Source organism: Rhinatrema bivittatum, chromosome 6, assembly GCF_901001135.1.
Source record: "Rhinatrema bivittatum chromosome 6, aRhiBiv1.1, whole genome shotgun sequence".
Classification (NCBI taxonomy): Eukaryota; Metazoa; Chordata; class Amphibia; order Gymnophiona; family Rhinatrematidae; genus Rhinatrema; species Rhinatrema bivittatum.
This window is the reverse complement of record NC_042620.1, coordinates 312,067,937-312,083,837: the sequence shown is the minus strand read 5'-3', so window position 1 is coordinate 312,083,837 and position 15,901 is coordinate 312,067,937. Positions and strand designations below refer to the sequence as shown.

General features: G+C 46.7%; 1 protein-coding gene across 1 annotated transcript in view; it reads right to left on the bottom strand.

The window, feature by feature from the left end:
- LOC115094435 (bifunctional purine biosynthesis protein PURH-like) overlaps positions 1 to 15,901 on the bottom strand; it is a 113,179-nt gene that overhangs the window by 27,573 nt on the left and 69,705 nt on the right. The window contains exons 11-12 of the mRNA XM_029607488.1: positions 10,086 to 10,175; positions 5,984 to 6,112 (exon numbers count right to left, since the gene is read on the bottom strand). Of these exons, the coding sequence (XP_029463348.1) occupies positions 5,984 to 6,112; positions 10,086 to 10,175 (219 nt within the window). The remainder of the gene's footprint in view (positions 1 to 5,983; positions 6,113 to 10,085; positions 10,176 to 15,901) is intronic.

Here is a 15,901-nt window from a genome sequence, read left to right as displayed (position 1 = left end):
GCAGCAGCGGTGCCCACCAGAACCCAGCCAGCAGGGCCATAAAAAGAAAAAAAAAAAAAAAAAAGTCTCGAAAGCAGTGCCTGGCGGAGCCCAGGCCAGCGGGGCTGAAAAAAAAAGAAGAAAAGATGTCGCAGCAGTGGTGCCTGCCGGAACAGAGGCCGGCAGCTGTTCATGTTCAACTGCTCCCCAAAACCCCAACTCACTTCCAAACCTCACCAGAGTTCATAGTGCCCTTCTTACAATGGTATAAAAAGTTCAAAAATCAGTGGGGCCTCCACAGAGGCTCTCTCCTCCCCTCTCCCTCCCCCCAAAATGGGATTTGCAATAAACGCACAGCTGTCACAGGCATAACGCCCAGAAAAAAGGTGGTTATTTCCGGCATGAAATCCCACGATAGTGTGCGTTACATTGTCACACGCAATGTTAACCAGCCCTCATTTCCATTTTCTCTGCCCAGACTCGCCCTAATTGAGTACATTTTTCAAATTTGCATATGCATTGTGTGATGTGGTATTTATTGCATGCTTTAGAATGACCCCCTTAGATTGTAAACCCTGTACGCTTTCAGAAATCGGTTGGCCAACACAGTTAGGTCTGGTCCAGATGGACAATTAAGCAGCAAGGCACAGGAATATACCCCCTGTGTCAGAGTCTAGATGTGGGACTGGACCATCTCTCAAGGGATGGTCTTCAGGGCCATGTATCTGGTAGGCGAGGAAAATGTACTTGTGTACAAGACAGTGTGGGGTCCTGGAACCCTACAAATAGCCCTTGGACGGGGGGGGGGGGGGGAAGCAACCAGCCCAGCCGCAGAGACTGGCATCTGTGGTAACGATTGCCCAGATCGGGATATCAAGATCCATTCCCCGGCTCAACTTGTCCCAGCAGAGCCACTATGAGAGACTGGAACGCACAGACTCTGGTAGAGGGAGAGGTAGCTGATAACTGGTCCCAGTGAGACAGTAAGACCTTTCCTGTTCGTTCCCCAGATCAGTCCAATTGGGATGTACCCAAGCCCCTCTATTCTGGGTGGGAACTTGAAAGACCCGCACTCACACTTCCCCAAAAGACGCCTCCTCTGGCACCCATGCATCCAAGTGGTAATGTTTGGATAAAGTATGAAAAGAATACCATGTCGCCGCATGACAAATCTCCTGCGGAGAAAGCAGTTGACACTCCGCCCACAAGGTTGCCTGGCCCCAAGTAGAATATGCTCTCAACCCCTTTGGCACAGACAGGTCCTTACAGATATAAGCCGAAGTTATAGTCTTTCAGGCATCATGCAATAGTGCCCTTGGATGCCTTATTTCCCTTTTTAGCACTACTGAACGGGACAAAGATGAACAGATCTCCAGAAGGCATTAGTCACCTTAAGATAGCGCAAAAGAATTCTGCGCACATCCAACAAGTGAAGCTCCCTCGCCACAGGAGCACCTGCAGACAAATTTAGAAAGGCTGGGAACTCGATCACCTGACTGAGGTGAAAGGAGGAAACCACCTTAGGTGAAAAGGAAGGAACAGTCCATAAATAAAACCCCTTCCTCCGAAAAACATAGGAAAGGGTCTCTACACAAAGCTTGCAGCTCGGAAATCCTTCTAACTGAACAGATAACCCTAAAGGCTGTTTTCCTAAAGTCCTTTAGAGAAGCCCTCCTAACCGGTTCAAAAGGAGGCCCACACAGCATCTGAAGAGCCAAGTTCAGATTCCAAGCTGGACAAATCTTTTGAACCAGTAGATGCAGATGTTTTGCCCCGTTGAGGAAACGAACCACATTTGGTTGAGATGCCAACAGTCTTCCCTGAATACTACCTTGAAGTTAACCTAAGGCTGCCACCTGAACCCGAAGGGAATTATAGCCAAACCCTTAGTCAAGCCACTTTGCAAAAATGCTAGAATCTGCGGAATAACCACCTTCAAAGGCTGCACCTTGTTCTGCAAGCACCAGGATTCAAAGACTCTCCAAATTCTGACATAAGCCAAAGACATGGAAGACTTCCTTGCCTGAAGCAAAGTCGCAATCACAAGCTCCAAATAACCTTTCAAGTGGAGCAGTTGCCTCTCAAAAGTCAAGCCGCTAGACAGAAGCGATCCTCCAGTTCTGAAAATAAGAGTCCCTGTCGCAGCAACCCTGACAGATCGCCAAGCGAATGGAACCGTCCACTACTAGACGAAGAAGGTCCACAAACCATGGCTGGCACAGCCACTCGGGCGCCACCAGAATCACCCTGCCCAGATGCATCTCGATGCGCCATAGCACTCTATGAGAGGCCATGGAGGGAAATCTACAGCAACTGTATTGGCCACAGTTAAACTAGAGCATCATTGCCCTCTGATCCACTCTCTTCTGTAATTGAAAAAACAATGTTTTTGAATTTCTTGGAATCGCCATGAGGTCCACCGCTGGTCTGCCCCACCTTGCCTGCAGCAAGACAAAGGCTTCCTCTGACAACTCCCACTCTCACGTGCTAAGACACTGTCTGCTGAGGAAGTCCGCCTGCACATTGTCCACTCCAGCCACATGGGAAGCAACTATCCTCACTAGAAGTTTCTCCGCCCACACAAACAGTTCTTGCGCCTCCAGCACTACTAAACGACTCTTCATGCCACCCTGAAGATTGATGTATGCCACTGTCACCACATTATCCAAGAACACGCGTACTAACTTGTCCTGAATGAGCGGGAGAAACGCCAGTAAGGCTTCACGCACTGCCCTGGTTTCCAGCCGATTGATGGACCAGGTCACCTCTTTCAAATGACAACTAACCTTGGGCCAATTTCCTTTGACAAATCGCTCCCCCAGCCCAAAAGACTGGCATCCGTGGTGACCACTACCCAGTTGGGCACTTTGAGGTTGATTCCTTTCTCCAAATTGGGCCGAGACAGCCACCATGAGAGACTGGAACTGGCCTCCTCCAGCAACAGAAGCTGAAATTCTTCCAAAAGCGGATTCCAACTGGGCATCAGAGCCCTCTGCAGAGGCTGTATGTGAGCAAAGGCCCATGGAATCAATTCTAGCATAGAAGTCATGGAACCCAGGACCTGTAAATAATTCCAGACCCTGGGAATAGACAGCTGTAAAGGACCCAATTCTGCAACAACTTGACTACCCTTTCCGTAGTCAGAAATACCTTCCATAACTTGGTACTGAAGTGCATCCTCAGATATTCCAAAGACTGGGCCAGCTTCAAACAACACTTTGCCAGGTTCATCACACAGCCCAATGATTCCAGGAGTTGCAGGACCTGCTAAACTGAGTGAATACACCCCACTTCTGATTTCACCCATATTAGCCAGCTGTCCAGGTATGGGTGTACCAGGATACTTTCCTTCCTGAGCACCACCGTTGCCACTATCACCATCACCTTTGTGAATGTGTGTGGGAGCACCAAGAGGAGAGGATCACCTTGCTGGTGGCTGAAAGGAATCAGTAAGTTTTGCTTGGGAAAGTTTTTTGTTTTGTTTTTATTTTAAAGTATTGGGGCGAAGTTAACTATTGGGGAATATTATTTATTAAAAGCAAAAACACGACGACAGCAGACAATATTAGGAAATTGATCAACCTGATACACAGTTCCAAATTAGAGGGAAATCCGGTCTTTTTGACTATAGGTGCCGAAAAGGCCTTTGACCAGGTTTATTGGCCATTTCTGTTCGCGGTCCTGGAAAAGGTAGGCCGGAAGGGGGGGGGGAGGGGCCACGTGTCTTTTTCAACATGGGCTAGGGAGCTATAATAGAGATCCTCTAACATGCCTAAAAATTAACAATAGCTATACAAAGTACTTCCCGATACAGTGTGGGACCCGGCAAGGTTGTCCATTGTCGCCGCTTTTGTTTGCCCTTAGCTTGGAACCCATGGCTGCGGCAATACGTCATGCCCCGGAGGTGCATGGGATCCCCATTGGCTCTAAACAATATAAAATAATCGCTCTATGCTGACGATATTATTTTCTCTTACTCATCCACTGACCTCTTTGACAGCGATTTGGCATCAGTTGGAAAAGTATGGGCACCTCTCAGGGTTTCGGGTAAACCCCGATAAGTCAGAGATATTACTGGTAAATCTATCCATGAACCTAGAGCGGGAAGGGAAACAAATTTCCTTTCCACTGGATGAAGGGCACCATTCGGTACTTGGGAGTTAAGTTAGGCCTGAACTTTTAATGATTTAGTGCGGCAGAATAATCAGCCCCTGGTGCGATGTTTACAGCTCTCTTGGTCTGGGAGGATCAATGCCATTAAAATGAATATTTTGCCCAGACTGGGATACCTTTTTCAGGCACTACTGTGCCTGCTTCCGACCCATGAATTGAGACCGCTGTGGTGGAAATTGTTCTTTTTTATTGGAGTCGAAGACCACCTAGGGTTGCTAAGGCAGTGCTTTGCAAGACTAGGAGGGAAGGTGGGGTGGGCCTGCCTTCCTTCATGCATTACTATGTCGCGTCTCAACTTAAACAGGCGATCAGTCATCATGACTTAGGCTCCAAACAGTGGGTAGAGACAGAGCAGGCCCTGGTGGGAGGCCCCCCAATATATACACTGTTTTGGTCTGGCGGGCTTTCACACAGATATTTTGGACTTCCCACCGGCACTGCAAAGCACCTATACTATCTGGAAACGTTTGAGGCAGAAGCTTGAGGGTAGTAAGTCATATTCGGCCCTCTTACCAACCCAGTATGTGCAGGATTTTGCAAACTGACAAACCAATAAGGTATTTTGACGTTGGGAAGAGAGGCCATACATATCCCCTCATACAGGGTCCCTCTCTCTTGCATGCACACTCACAAGCTTCCTTTATTTCTCACGCATACCCCCTCACACAGGCTACCTATATCTCTCTCACGCACTCCTTCACACATGCTCTCTCACATACCCAATCCCTTCACACAGGCTAGCACCCTCACATACTCAGGATCCCTTTTTCATACACACCGGCTCCCAATCTGTCACACCCCTACACACTCCATCACACCCCTACACACTCCATCACACCTCTCTATATACATTCATGCTCACTGGGGCCTTCATCTTTGCTGCAAGTGGAGTGCATCCCGAGACACATAGGGACCTTCATGTTTGCTGAGAATGGTGCGCGTGCTTCGTTTGTAGTGCGCCGGGAGCCTTCATCTTTGCCACGAACGGTGCGCTCTGTTTGTGGCATGCCGGGGTCTCTACCATTTTCTGTATAGAATTTGGCAATTCTGCGCAGGGGGAAATTCGGCACAAATTCTGTGCTCTGCAGTAGCGCAGAATTCCCCCAGGACTACCACTTGTCTGGACTGATCAAAGTACAAACAGGAAATTTGATTGATTTTAGAGAAAAGTTTAAAGTTTTTTTTTTATCCTTCTTATTAGGTGGTGTTCTATTTGTCATCTGTTTTGAAATATGCTTTTTTTTTTTAGTATGGTTTCCTCATTGCTTTGATTGATTTTTATTTCTTCACTTTGTTTTATGAGGAATGGTGATTTCTGTTTTTTTATTTATTGCACTGCATTTGAGTCTAGCTTTTAGTGGTTTCCAGTCCATATTTTTTGTTTGCACCTTACTATTTATTCTCATGGCCTGCATCTGTGACTATTAGCTGGGAAAATGTCTTGTACCTGTTGGGCTGAAGGTTTTTCTGATTTTTCATTTGTTTAAAATTATGATTGCAGAGGCTCCTTGGGTACTAAAAATGATGGCACTTAAGCCTGCAGCAAGTTTTGGAAATTTGAAGGATGTATCACTGATTCGCCCTGCCCTCCAACCCTCACTGCACTCAGTAACTTGTAATGTGGACCCAGCACAAAAGAAAAAGTTTGCCCACCCCTGGTCTAATCAGTCATAAAATTGGCTACAAGATAAATAAAACCCAAGTGGCTCTGAAGGTGCCCAAAGGATGTAGCATGCAAGGCCACTTAAGGGCCCTACTGTATTAGGCAGGCAGCACTCAAGAGTTCAGAAGTGGCCCTTAATCTTCACTCTCCACCCCCCAATACACTTACATCTTTGTGCTTCGTGACCACGTTGCTGAAGAGGGATTTGTCTATGACCGCACTGTCCCTCTTCTGCATCAGGTACAATCCAAAAACGTTCCGCACCTCCATCTCCTCCGGCTCGTAATCTGGGTCCATCTGAAAGAGCACACATACACACACCTTTCAGTTCTCTTCTGCAGTCGCCAGCCTCCCTGGACAACGTTAGAACAGCACAGAACTATTAAGCATAAAACAAGCCTAGCTTTCTTCCATCAAATATAGAGTGCTTCAGTTTTAAATCACTTTAAGGGGTTGTTTAAGTTTGCTATTCCCTAGCCCCAGAAGGGATGTGTGTCACTCAGTGCTCAGGCAATAGTCATTAGATCTGGTAAAGAGAAACACTCCACAGGCTGCACTGGAAAACAGATTTCAGTTCTCCCCTCTCCCCAAGTCTGAACAGAGGTACTAGCCAGAAATATATTAGAGGGGTAAAGGTGGAACATGGAAGAACAGAAGTCCCAAATTTTTTTTTCTTTTTTTTGGAGGGGAGAGGGGACATAGGGGGCCAATAGAGCTCAAATGGAGCCAGTGCTGGGATTCTGATTCCATGAGCCTTCATGCACAACTACTAGGGCTTCCCCCCCCCCCAAACACACTAAGTAGGCCCCCACTTACTAATCCTACTCTGGTCATTGCAGTAATGGTCCTGAGGCTGGGAGCCATGCACCAGGGGATACTATGGGCTCCAAAATCTGGCCACAAACTATTGTCCCTGATTGATGTCGATGACGCCCCCCTGCCCATACAAGTCAATCCAGGGTGCGGACGACCCAATCTAGGAATCAAACCAGGGACCCTCCACATGGCAGTGCAGCGCTGCCAGTGAACCACCAGGCTGGCCCAGTCCCACCCTTTATTAGAGGAAGTCATGTTTCCTCTAATCTCCCAACTCGAGAGCACACAGAACAAGGTAAAATTGTATAGCACAATTATAAGAGTTACACATTGGCAAAAGGAGTAACGGTATTATGCTTTTAAGACTGCAGGCAACTAGCTATAAATTTTGAATTCAGTGTTAGACACTTTGCCATTATCTGCCACATGACTGCAGCTTCCTGGTGGGCTGGCACTACTTTCTCTCCTCAGACTCAGAACTGGGACTCTGCACGACACTTTATACAATACATCTCCCTCCCTGACTCTCAAACAGAAATCTCACAAATTAAGCTGCTGCTATTTCTTCCACAACTATTGTAGGCAGCGCACCTAGGCTTCTGTGATTCTGCAGGAGAAACTGCATAATTAGCTTGTTGCCCCATAATTGACAACCTGCCACGGACTCACCATTCCTGAAGTTTTCCCACCTCTTAATTCAATCTTTTGAAGAAAGCTACAAGGTGCCTGCCTTCAGTCTCAGCTATCACTCTGCTCCTGGCTCCAGCCCCTTCCCTAGCAAACCCTCTGCAGGCAACGGAAGTGGGGGTGAAGCCGAGGCTGTAGCAGATGAAAGAGGCACTCATCTCCCTAAGCCTGCTCTTCTCTCCTCCTGTCCCTTCCCCTCCCTTTCTTCTGTCATGAAGGTTAACAAGATGGAAGGGGTGAAGCTGGAGTGGACAGAATGAGACATTATTGTGACTGCTCCAAGATCTCTTAAATCAAATCAAAATTTTGTTATAATTCTTGAATGGAGTGATGCCCCTTTAGAAAACTTTTGCCTGGATACAAACAAACATTCTTGCATCTCCATAGACAGACAGACAATCAGCCATACACCAGTTACAAAGATGTGGAAGTGGTTTTTTTTGGAAGTCTGCAACTGCTGGTGTCTCACACCTGGCAGAGGGGGGCACTCATTTCAGTTCACAGAGGCCTTGATGACTGGCACCATTGATAACATTTCTAATCTTGTGTTAATTCATCCCCTTTCAGCGTCTTACAATGTGCCCAATATACACGCACATCTTTCTGTGTAATTAACAGCATGACGAACTGCTGATGCGGAGGGCATTTGTAGCATACAGAAGCTCAGAAACCTCAGAAAGACAAGGACCTTCTCAAGAAAATATTAAAAAAAAAAAAAGGTTGCTGCACTATTCTAATTCAAAACATTTCACAGTTGGAAGTTTGTAAAATGTCTTAACTTGATAAATTGTCGATTTCCATACTTGGCACTTTTTTCTATTTACATATACTTTAAATATTGTTTAAAATCAAAATGTGAATGGTTTTTAAAAAAAAAGTTTGACTTTTGCGTAATTAGGCGTGAATCTTTATGGAAAATTATACAAAATTAGCCACGTAACTGCCTCAGAATTTTGGAAGGTTTGCCACAGAATCTTGAAAAGTCTCCTGCAGAAAACTGGGGGCTCTTAGTGTAGGCAAGGTTTCATAAAATGAGAGGACAAGCATCTAAAAACCAAAGTGTTCTTTAAAAACCTTGGGAGCTAAGAGCCAGAGCGACAAACTCAAACAGGCCGATGCAATATACTGAGCGCCCGCTCCTTTAACGCGTCCCGATCCACTTCTTCTGGGCGTCCGATGTAATATTTAAAACGGGTGCCAAGCTTAAAAAAGGCAGCGCTAGGGGAAATTGTGCGCCCCTTGCATCTACTCGGCATCGAGCACCCAGGAGAGGTGGCTGTTAGCCGGTTATGAGCATGTTTTCCTAATCTGTGCACGGCTACGAGGTTAGGAAGATGGACATTTGTTAACTGAGTGTCCCTTTTCCTAGCCTGACCACCGGCAGGTTAGGGCTCCTCGAGAATTAACACGTGCTCCGGGCAGGCGTTAATTTTTGTGGGTTAAGATGTGCGTGTCGGGCACACATTTTTTTTGCATTGGGAGAAATAGGTATTAGCCTCGTCAACATGAATTTGCATGTGTGATGAGCGCTATTACCTACGTGCTCAACTGGATGCACTAACCTTCATTTTGCATCAGGGGTTATGGACACACATCCAAATCATGTGCTGAGCTGTGCACTGCGGCCAGCACACGGTATTGCATCGGCCTGAAAGAACTCTTTGGAAAGAATTTGCATTTCACCTGTGAGGCCAGATTAATGGTTCTTTGTCAGAGGAACCTGCTTCCCCACCCCTGACTCCTCCCTACTCTAGTGGAAAAGCTACCCCAGATGAAGGCAACCACACAGCTCGGCTCAACCGCGTAGTTGTCTTCAAGGCAGGAGGGAATGGTGGCTTAAGAAAACACCACCTCCGGAGATCGGGCCTACTACTATGCGCAGATAACCGCGCCCTCCCAAACCACAACTTTTTTTTTTTTTTTAAACTAACAGCCCCAAAAGAACAATAAGGGTACTTCTGTTAAAGTAGCTGGGTCATGAAAATGCAGAGCTGCCACAGGAAATCCAAAAAGGTCACTCCTGTAGGGTGAGGGAACTGGACTACCAGCTGTACAACTCCCATGGAGATTAGAATTGAGCCTCTTTCAAGGGTCACCAAACCCCTGCTCATCCACCTCACAGCAGGGGGGGGGTGGCTCCACCAGGCCCTAACAACTCCCTGGGAGGAATACTGGAACGTAAATAAGTTTCCAATTTTTTTCCCTCTCTCTCCAGACTGCAGATTTTACACCTCTACAATCCGCTGGAGGGACTGCAGGTGGCATCCCAGGTCATATGGCATGTCAATGAAACTTTTTTCCTCTGTCTCCATCTGCTGGTAAGGAGGCAAAACCCAGGGATCTGGACTGATGGGGTGTGAACCAGAAAGATGGTTTGCCTAGTCTTTATTAAATGCATGGAACAGCTGTTTGATTTTAGGAAGGAAACTATCTGCTATCTTTGGAAGCTATAAATTTGGAAAAGCAGCCCATAGCTTTGAATCCTCAAACAATATTAAGGAATTGACTTTGTAGGGGGTGTGAGCCTGCATGTGAAGGAGATGATGCAGAAAGCAAGGGAGAAAGTGGCCAGGCTACCAACAGCAAAAAACTAATGTGAGCAGACGTTAGGGGATGGCCAGGGACCAAGCTTCAAAACAAAGCAAAGTTCACAGCACAAAGGACAACACAAAACAAGTTTTGCATTCTGCTGAAGACCAGGAAAACACAAAGACAAATCTATCTAGGACAGAACAGAAAATCTTTAAAAATATATTTTAGGTCCAACCTGCAAGATGCAGTAACTCCCATTTTTCTTTTTGGACAAGATTTTCAGAGCTTCCTCCTCATACCCAGGAGCAATGATACCATCAGATACCTGTCATAGGTGAGCAAGAATAAGGAAGAGTGAACAAATAAAAATGCAGTGTATATAGTTTATGGAGATAAGACGTTGATAGCTGAAGGCAGCCCAGAACACAAGAGCACAGCATCTCTAGATTCAACAGGGGAGTGTGTACAATACTTTTGTAAGGAACTCCCGAAACCTCAGAAGTGGGTAGAAGTGACCCCACAGCTTAGGGGCAACTCATCCTGCCAGACATAATAAAAAGGAAGCCACAACATCAAGCATTTGCAACATTTTGGGCCAGAATTAAAAGAAAAAAAAATAATCACACCTCTCCACCCCCAACTTTTTGGGACTATAGAAAAATCCGTCTGTGCAGGGTCTGAGGAAGCACCTGCTCGCATGCCCTAGACCTCCGCATAGGCTTACAGTAACAGGAAGCCCCTGCACAATAAAAGATGTCAGGGACCTGCTGCTACAGGTTGAAGTGGTAGTCTAAAGTGAGACCACCAGACCTGTTTCTGAAGCTCTAAAAATTACCACCTACTCCAAGACCATTAAAAAAAGCAGAGTTGCTTACCTGTAACAGGTGTTCTCCCAGGACAGCAGGATGTTAGTCCTCACATGTGAGTGACGTCACTGGACAGAACCCTGTCACGGAAAACGTTTCTGTCAAAGTTTCCAGAAAGCTTTGACCGACACTGGCACACTGAGTGTACTGAGCATGCCCAGCCTGCCATTATCCCTGTGTCCACAGGGGTCTCCCTTCAGTCTCGTGTGTAGCAAAAAGTGCAAGCGAAAAAAAACCCAAACGTATGTGGACCCAACTCCGCGGGGTGGCAGGTGGGTTCCGTGAGGATTAACATCCTGCTGTCCTGGGAGAACACCTGTTACAGGTAAGCAACTCTGCTTTCTCCCAGGACAAGCAGGATGGTAGTCCTCACATGTGGGTGATTAGCAAGCTACAGGCTGACTCATCTTACACAAGGCCAATAGCAGATAACCTGTGCACAGGCACAATAATCGGGGAGCTACTGGCAATGAGGCACCTGACATCACAGCAGGTAGTTGTAGAAGGAGTTGGGGAGCATAGTGGAAGGAAGCATTCCAAGGCAGAGTCTTGATAAGACTTCCATACGTAAGCATTAGGGGGCTGCGAACGTGTGAAGAGAGTTACAAGTCGCAGCCTAAGAAATGTCGGCAACTGGTACTGAACGATAGTGTGGTACCGATGTTATGTTCATTAGAGAATGTGCCTTCATTCACCCCTGGAGAGGAAGGCCTGCTTTTCATAGCAGAATTCGATACAGTCTGCTAGTCAGTTGGAGAGAATTTGTTTGCCCACTGGAACTCGCAGCTTGACTTTGTCAAAGAAGGAAAGAGCTGGGTGTATTGTCTATGGAGTACAGTGCGGTCTAGATAGAATGCAAGTGCACGCTTAAGGTCCAAGATGTGGAAAATCTTCTCGCCCTGGTGAGAGAGAGGCCTTGGGAAAAATGGGCAGAGCATATTCTGAGTAAGGTGAGAGGCTGCGTCTACCTTAAGAAGAATATTAGGGTGAGTACAGAGGACAACTCTGTCACGGAGGAACCTAGTGTCGGGCGAGTATGCGACAAGGCGTGCAACTCACTGACCCTTTTAGCAGAAGTGATGGCTACAAGGGAAAGGATTTCCCATGGTAGAATGTTAAGTTATAGGAATGCAAAGGCTCCCACGGGGAACGCATGAGTCTTGTAAGCACTACATATAAGCCCTATTCTGCAACCAGTGATCATAGAGGAGGCTTAATCTGTAGAGAAATCATGAAAAGCCACCTAATAAGGGGTTGAGCCGTTAATTGGGCATCCCCTACTCCTAGGTAGTACGGTGAAAATGGAACTGAGGTGTACCCGTGCAGAGGATGTCTGGGGACCAGAATCAGAGGGGTATGCTAGATAGCCTAAGAGATGGAGTGGTGAAGAAAAAAGGGCTAATAACTTTTTAAGCACATCTGGTAAATAATGTACATTTGGAATGGTAAGATTTACATGAGGAAGGCTGTCATGAAGGTACCAGTACCTGAGAACAGTAAGTCTGTGTAATGCAACTGACCTGTTGGCAGGCGAATAGGTTACTGGAGTGATAGGTTGAGAAGTATGGGAAGCATACTTGTCAAGACCAGGATGTAGTTATGAGAATCATTGGAAACCTGTCTTGCTGAAGCAGCACCAGAGGTTTGGGTTTTGTGTAGTATCGGAAGAGACGCATATTGGGAGGCCTTTGTTGCAGGTCGAGTAAAGGCGTCCCTGGTAATGCATTTCAATGCATGTGTAGGGAATAGAATCTATCCATTCAGTGGTTTGATTCAGACGCAGAGGTCAAAATTGGTTCAACTTAGCGCTAGAAGATTTTGCTTGCTACACATGGATTCAGAGACCATTCGTGAGGATGGAGATGGTCTGTCAGAGCGGTCGGTATGCCTATCAGATAAGAGGGCCGTAAATGCATGGAGTGAGCAAGGGCCAAAGGCTAGAGCTGTGCGGCCTCCTGGCAGAGCAGATAAGAGGCTATGCGTGTTTGTGATGGAATACCACATTGCCACTATGCTGTCTGTGTGCACAAAGGCTTGTGTCAGAGGTAGTATTTTAAGGCATAAAAAGCAGAACGCATGGCTAGTAGCTCCAGGAAGTTTATGTAAAAGTTCATGGAGCGGAGTAGACACATTTTGGGTTTGGAGGGTGTGATACGAGCTCCTCAACCCAAGATGGATGAGACCGTGGTCAAGATCGGATGATTTGGTACTGACCAGTGATATGGATCAGGGACGAAAGCAGTAGACCTGCTTAGAGCTGCTGAAATTTGAAAATCCACTGAATCTTACTCATGGCTAGACTGGCCATATGAGTGAAGTGGATAGTTAAACCCCCGTGGCCCAGCAAGGAAAGAATTGATAGGCTGAGGGTATGTTGCATGCACGCAGAGATGTGAAGAATTTGACAGGATGTCTGCGCGGTTGTTGGGCAGGAAGTCAGTTGCGACTGTAGTGCCCCGAACTGCTCCATAAGGGATTTATGGTAGGTGATCCCAGGCAAAATTTAGAAGATTTATATGAGAGAATTTAGCTTGTTGCTCGGATTGACTTATTAGGCAATCGTACAAGCAAGAAGAGGTGTGAATGCTGTTATTCTATGTAGATAAGCGGCAGTCACTGCTAGGCATTTGGTGAAATACACAAGCAGACGAATCTAGCTCGAATAGTGAACTTGGTATTGAAAATATTGACGACTCACTATGAAGCGCATAGAAAGACCAGAGGATAGAGGCAACCAACTTATTGTAGTAAGGGAAGCATGGTGCCAAGAGACACGATTCTGAATGTTTCTTTTTGATGAAAAATGGTGAGATTACTGAGGTGCAGGATGGGCGGAGATCGCCTGCTTTCCGTTGAAAGAAGGAAATAGGATTAAAATCCTCCGCCTTGTCGCGCCCAGGGAACGGTGCCCCGAGCCCTGGTGCTCAGTTGGATGGCTGCTTTGTTGCCTGGCAAGGTTGAAGAATCTAGGAACCTGTCTGACCGTTTGTCTCAGACAAGAGGATGAGCAGAAAGAGGTCTTTCTAGCGTTTCTCCCTGCTGTGCAAGAAACATAGAGAGCTGTCGCCAGTTTCGCGGTGGGCTTGCCATTGAAGCACTGTCTGCTGGACGTTTTGCATGGCAGATCAGCTAGTTTATCTTGGACTTCAGGCCAAAAATCAGAGGTTGGAAGCCAGGGTACAGAGTCCCGTTACTGGCAACAGGACGATGTCTCGAAGCAATCCCGTGTTGCTGGCAGAGAGGTTCCCTTGGTGTTGTCAAACATGGCTGGTAAATAGCAATATGCGACACACAAGGTCCCTGGATGATATGATGACCTAGAACTTTTCAAGAATATCTGGCTTATTTTAGTGACCAGGTCTCGACGGGATCGGTGCTGAAGCAGAAGTAAGTGCCTATCGCTGATAGATGTCACAACGAGGCAGTGTCACGCTGATGCGAATATCGATGGCTCCGATGTTAGTAGGTTTCGGGAGGCAGTGAGGACAGCCTGAAGGACATAAATGGTCGACTCAACTCTGTAAGCTGGTATGGTAGTGCAGCTACAGAGGAGACAGGCTAGGCATTACTGGCACTTCCACATTAATTTGTGGTGGCTCAGTACCCAGCAGTGATGTCTGTGGGGAACGCCTCGGGTACAGAGGAGCACAGGACTCCTCTGTACCCGTGTAGCTGGGCTCGTTCTGGCTCAATGGACATTGATGCTGGTGCGGTATAAATGAAGACACCGAACGTGGAATCCACTTCGGTGCTAGCTGTATCCCTCTGCACTGGGCCCGGTCATTCTCCAGCACAGAGTAAGAGGATTCGTACGGTGCTCGGCCCGGACATTCCCCAGCGCTGAGAAAGATGCCCTTGCTGATGGACTGTCACCGTGCCAGTACTGCTCCTGGTACTGTTTATCGTCCTAGTACATGGTGCTCTGGTTTAGAACACAGAGTATAGAGCATTTATTGTTTAGTCGAGGGTATTTATTAGGTGCTTCAGTAGGAGCGACTGTATCGATGGCGGCATTGAAGTGGCATCGATGGCATGGGTGAAGCACTGATAACATCAATGAAGGGATCAATGGAATCGATGTGGCATCGATGAAATGGATGGCCATAGATGGCTGCATCGACTGAATAGACGAAGGTATCAATGGCATGGGTAAGATCGACAATGGCATCGACGAAACTGATGCAGGTATGGATGGCATCGACGGTATGGATGAGGGTATCGAAGGAAATAGAGGCCCGATAGAATTGATGAGGGTATCGATGGCATGGACAGCAGCCCTGGCAGCAACGGTAACCATGACGTCCCTATCCCTCTAGCCCCGAAGAACCCAGAAGAGGATCGCAGGAAGGACACTCACAGGTATTGTGGGGCTGACAGAGGGTGAAAACATAGGGAGAGAGAAGGCCATAGTTCGGTTGGTAAGCTGGGGGAAACAGTGAGGTGACAGAAACCGACCGAAATACAGGGCATAGTACTCACCAAGCGTCGATGAAATGTATGCGAAGGGAGACACGTCTAGGGAAAAATTATTTGTGAATTAAAACGTCAAGTGTTTCCACGAGGAAAAGTTGTGAGAAATTTCACAGAGCTCCTGAAAGTGACGCTAACTGCGGCGCAGAAAAAGAGGACTGAAGGGAGACCCCTGTGGTCACAGGAATAATGGCATGCTGGGCATGCTCAGTACACTCAATGTGCCAGTGTCAGTCAAAGCTTTCTAGAAACTTTGACAGAAAAGTTTTCCATGACAGGGCTCCATCCAGTGACGTCACCCACATGTGAGGACTACCATCCTGCTTGTCCTGGGAGTCAAAAAAAACACACATTTCAAATATAAACTCATAATGCTTTTTATCTACATGGTCTAAATTAGAATCTGTGTATCAAGTCTACGTGGGATGGATGAAGGAGCAAGTTAAGACACCCTATGAGTGAACAATGGTAACTAAGACACAGATTTTGATGGTTCTGTGCTATTGGACATGGGACATACATTTGAGAATTTACGCTGAAGTGTCAAGTGCATTGAACCAGCATGGAAAGAGGGCTGTTTAATCATGGTTGATTTACTGGGCTCAGTACTGTCTTATAATTTGCTTAATTTCATATACACTATGTAAATTTGCTTAATTTCATATATACTAGGTAAATTTGTACATAATTCTTATCCTGTAAGCACCCTCTCCTC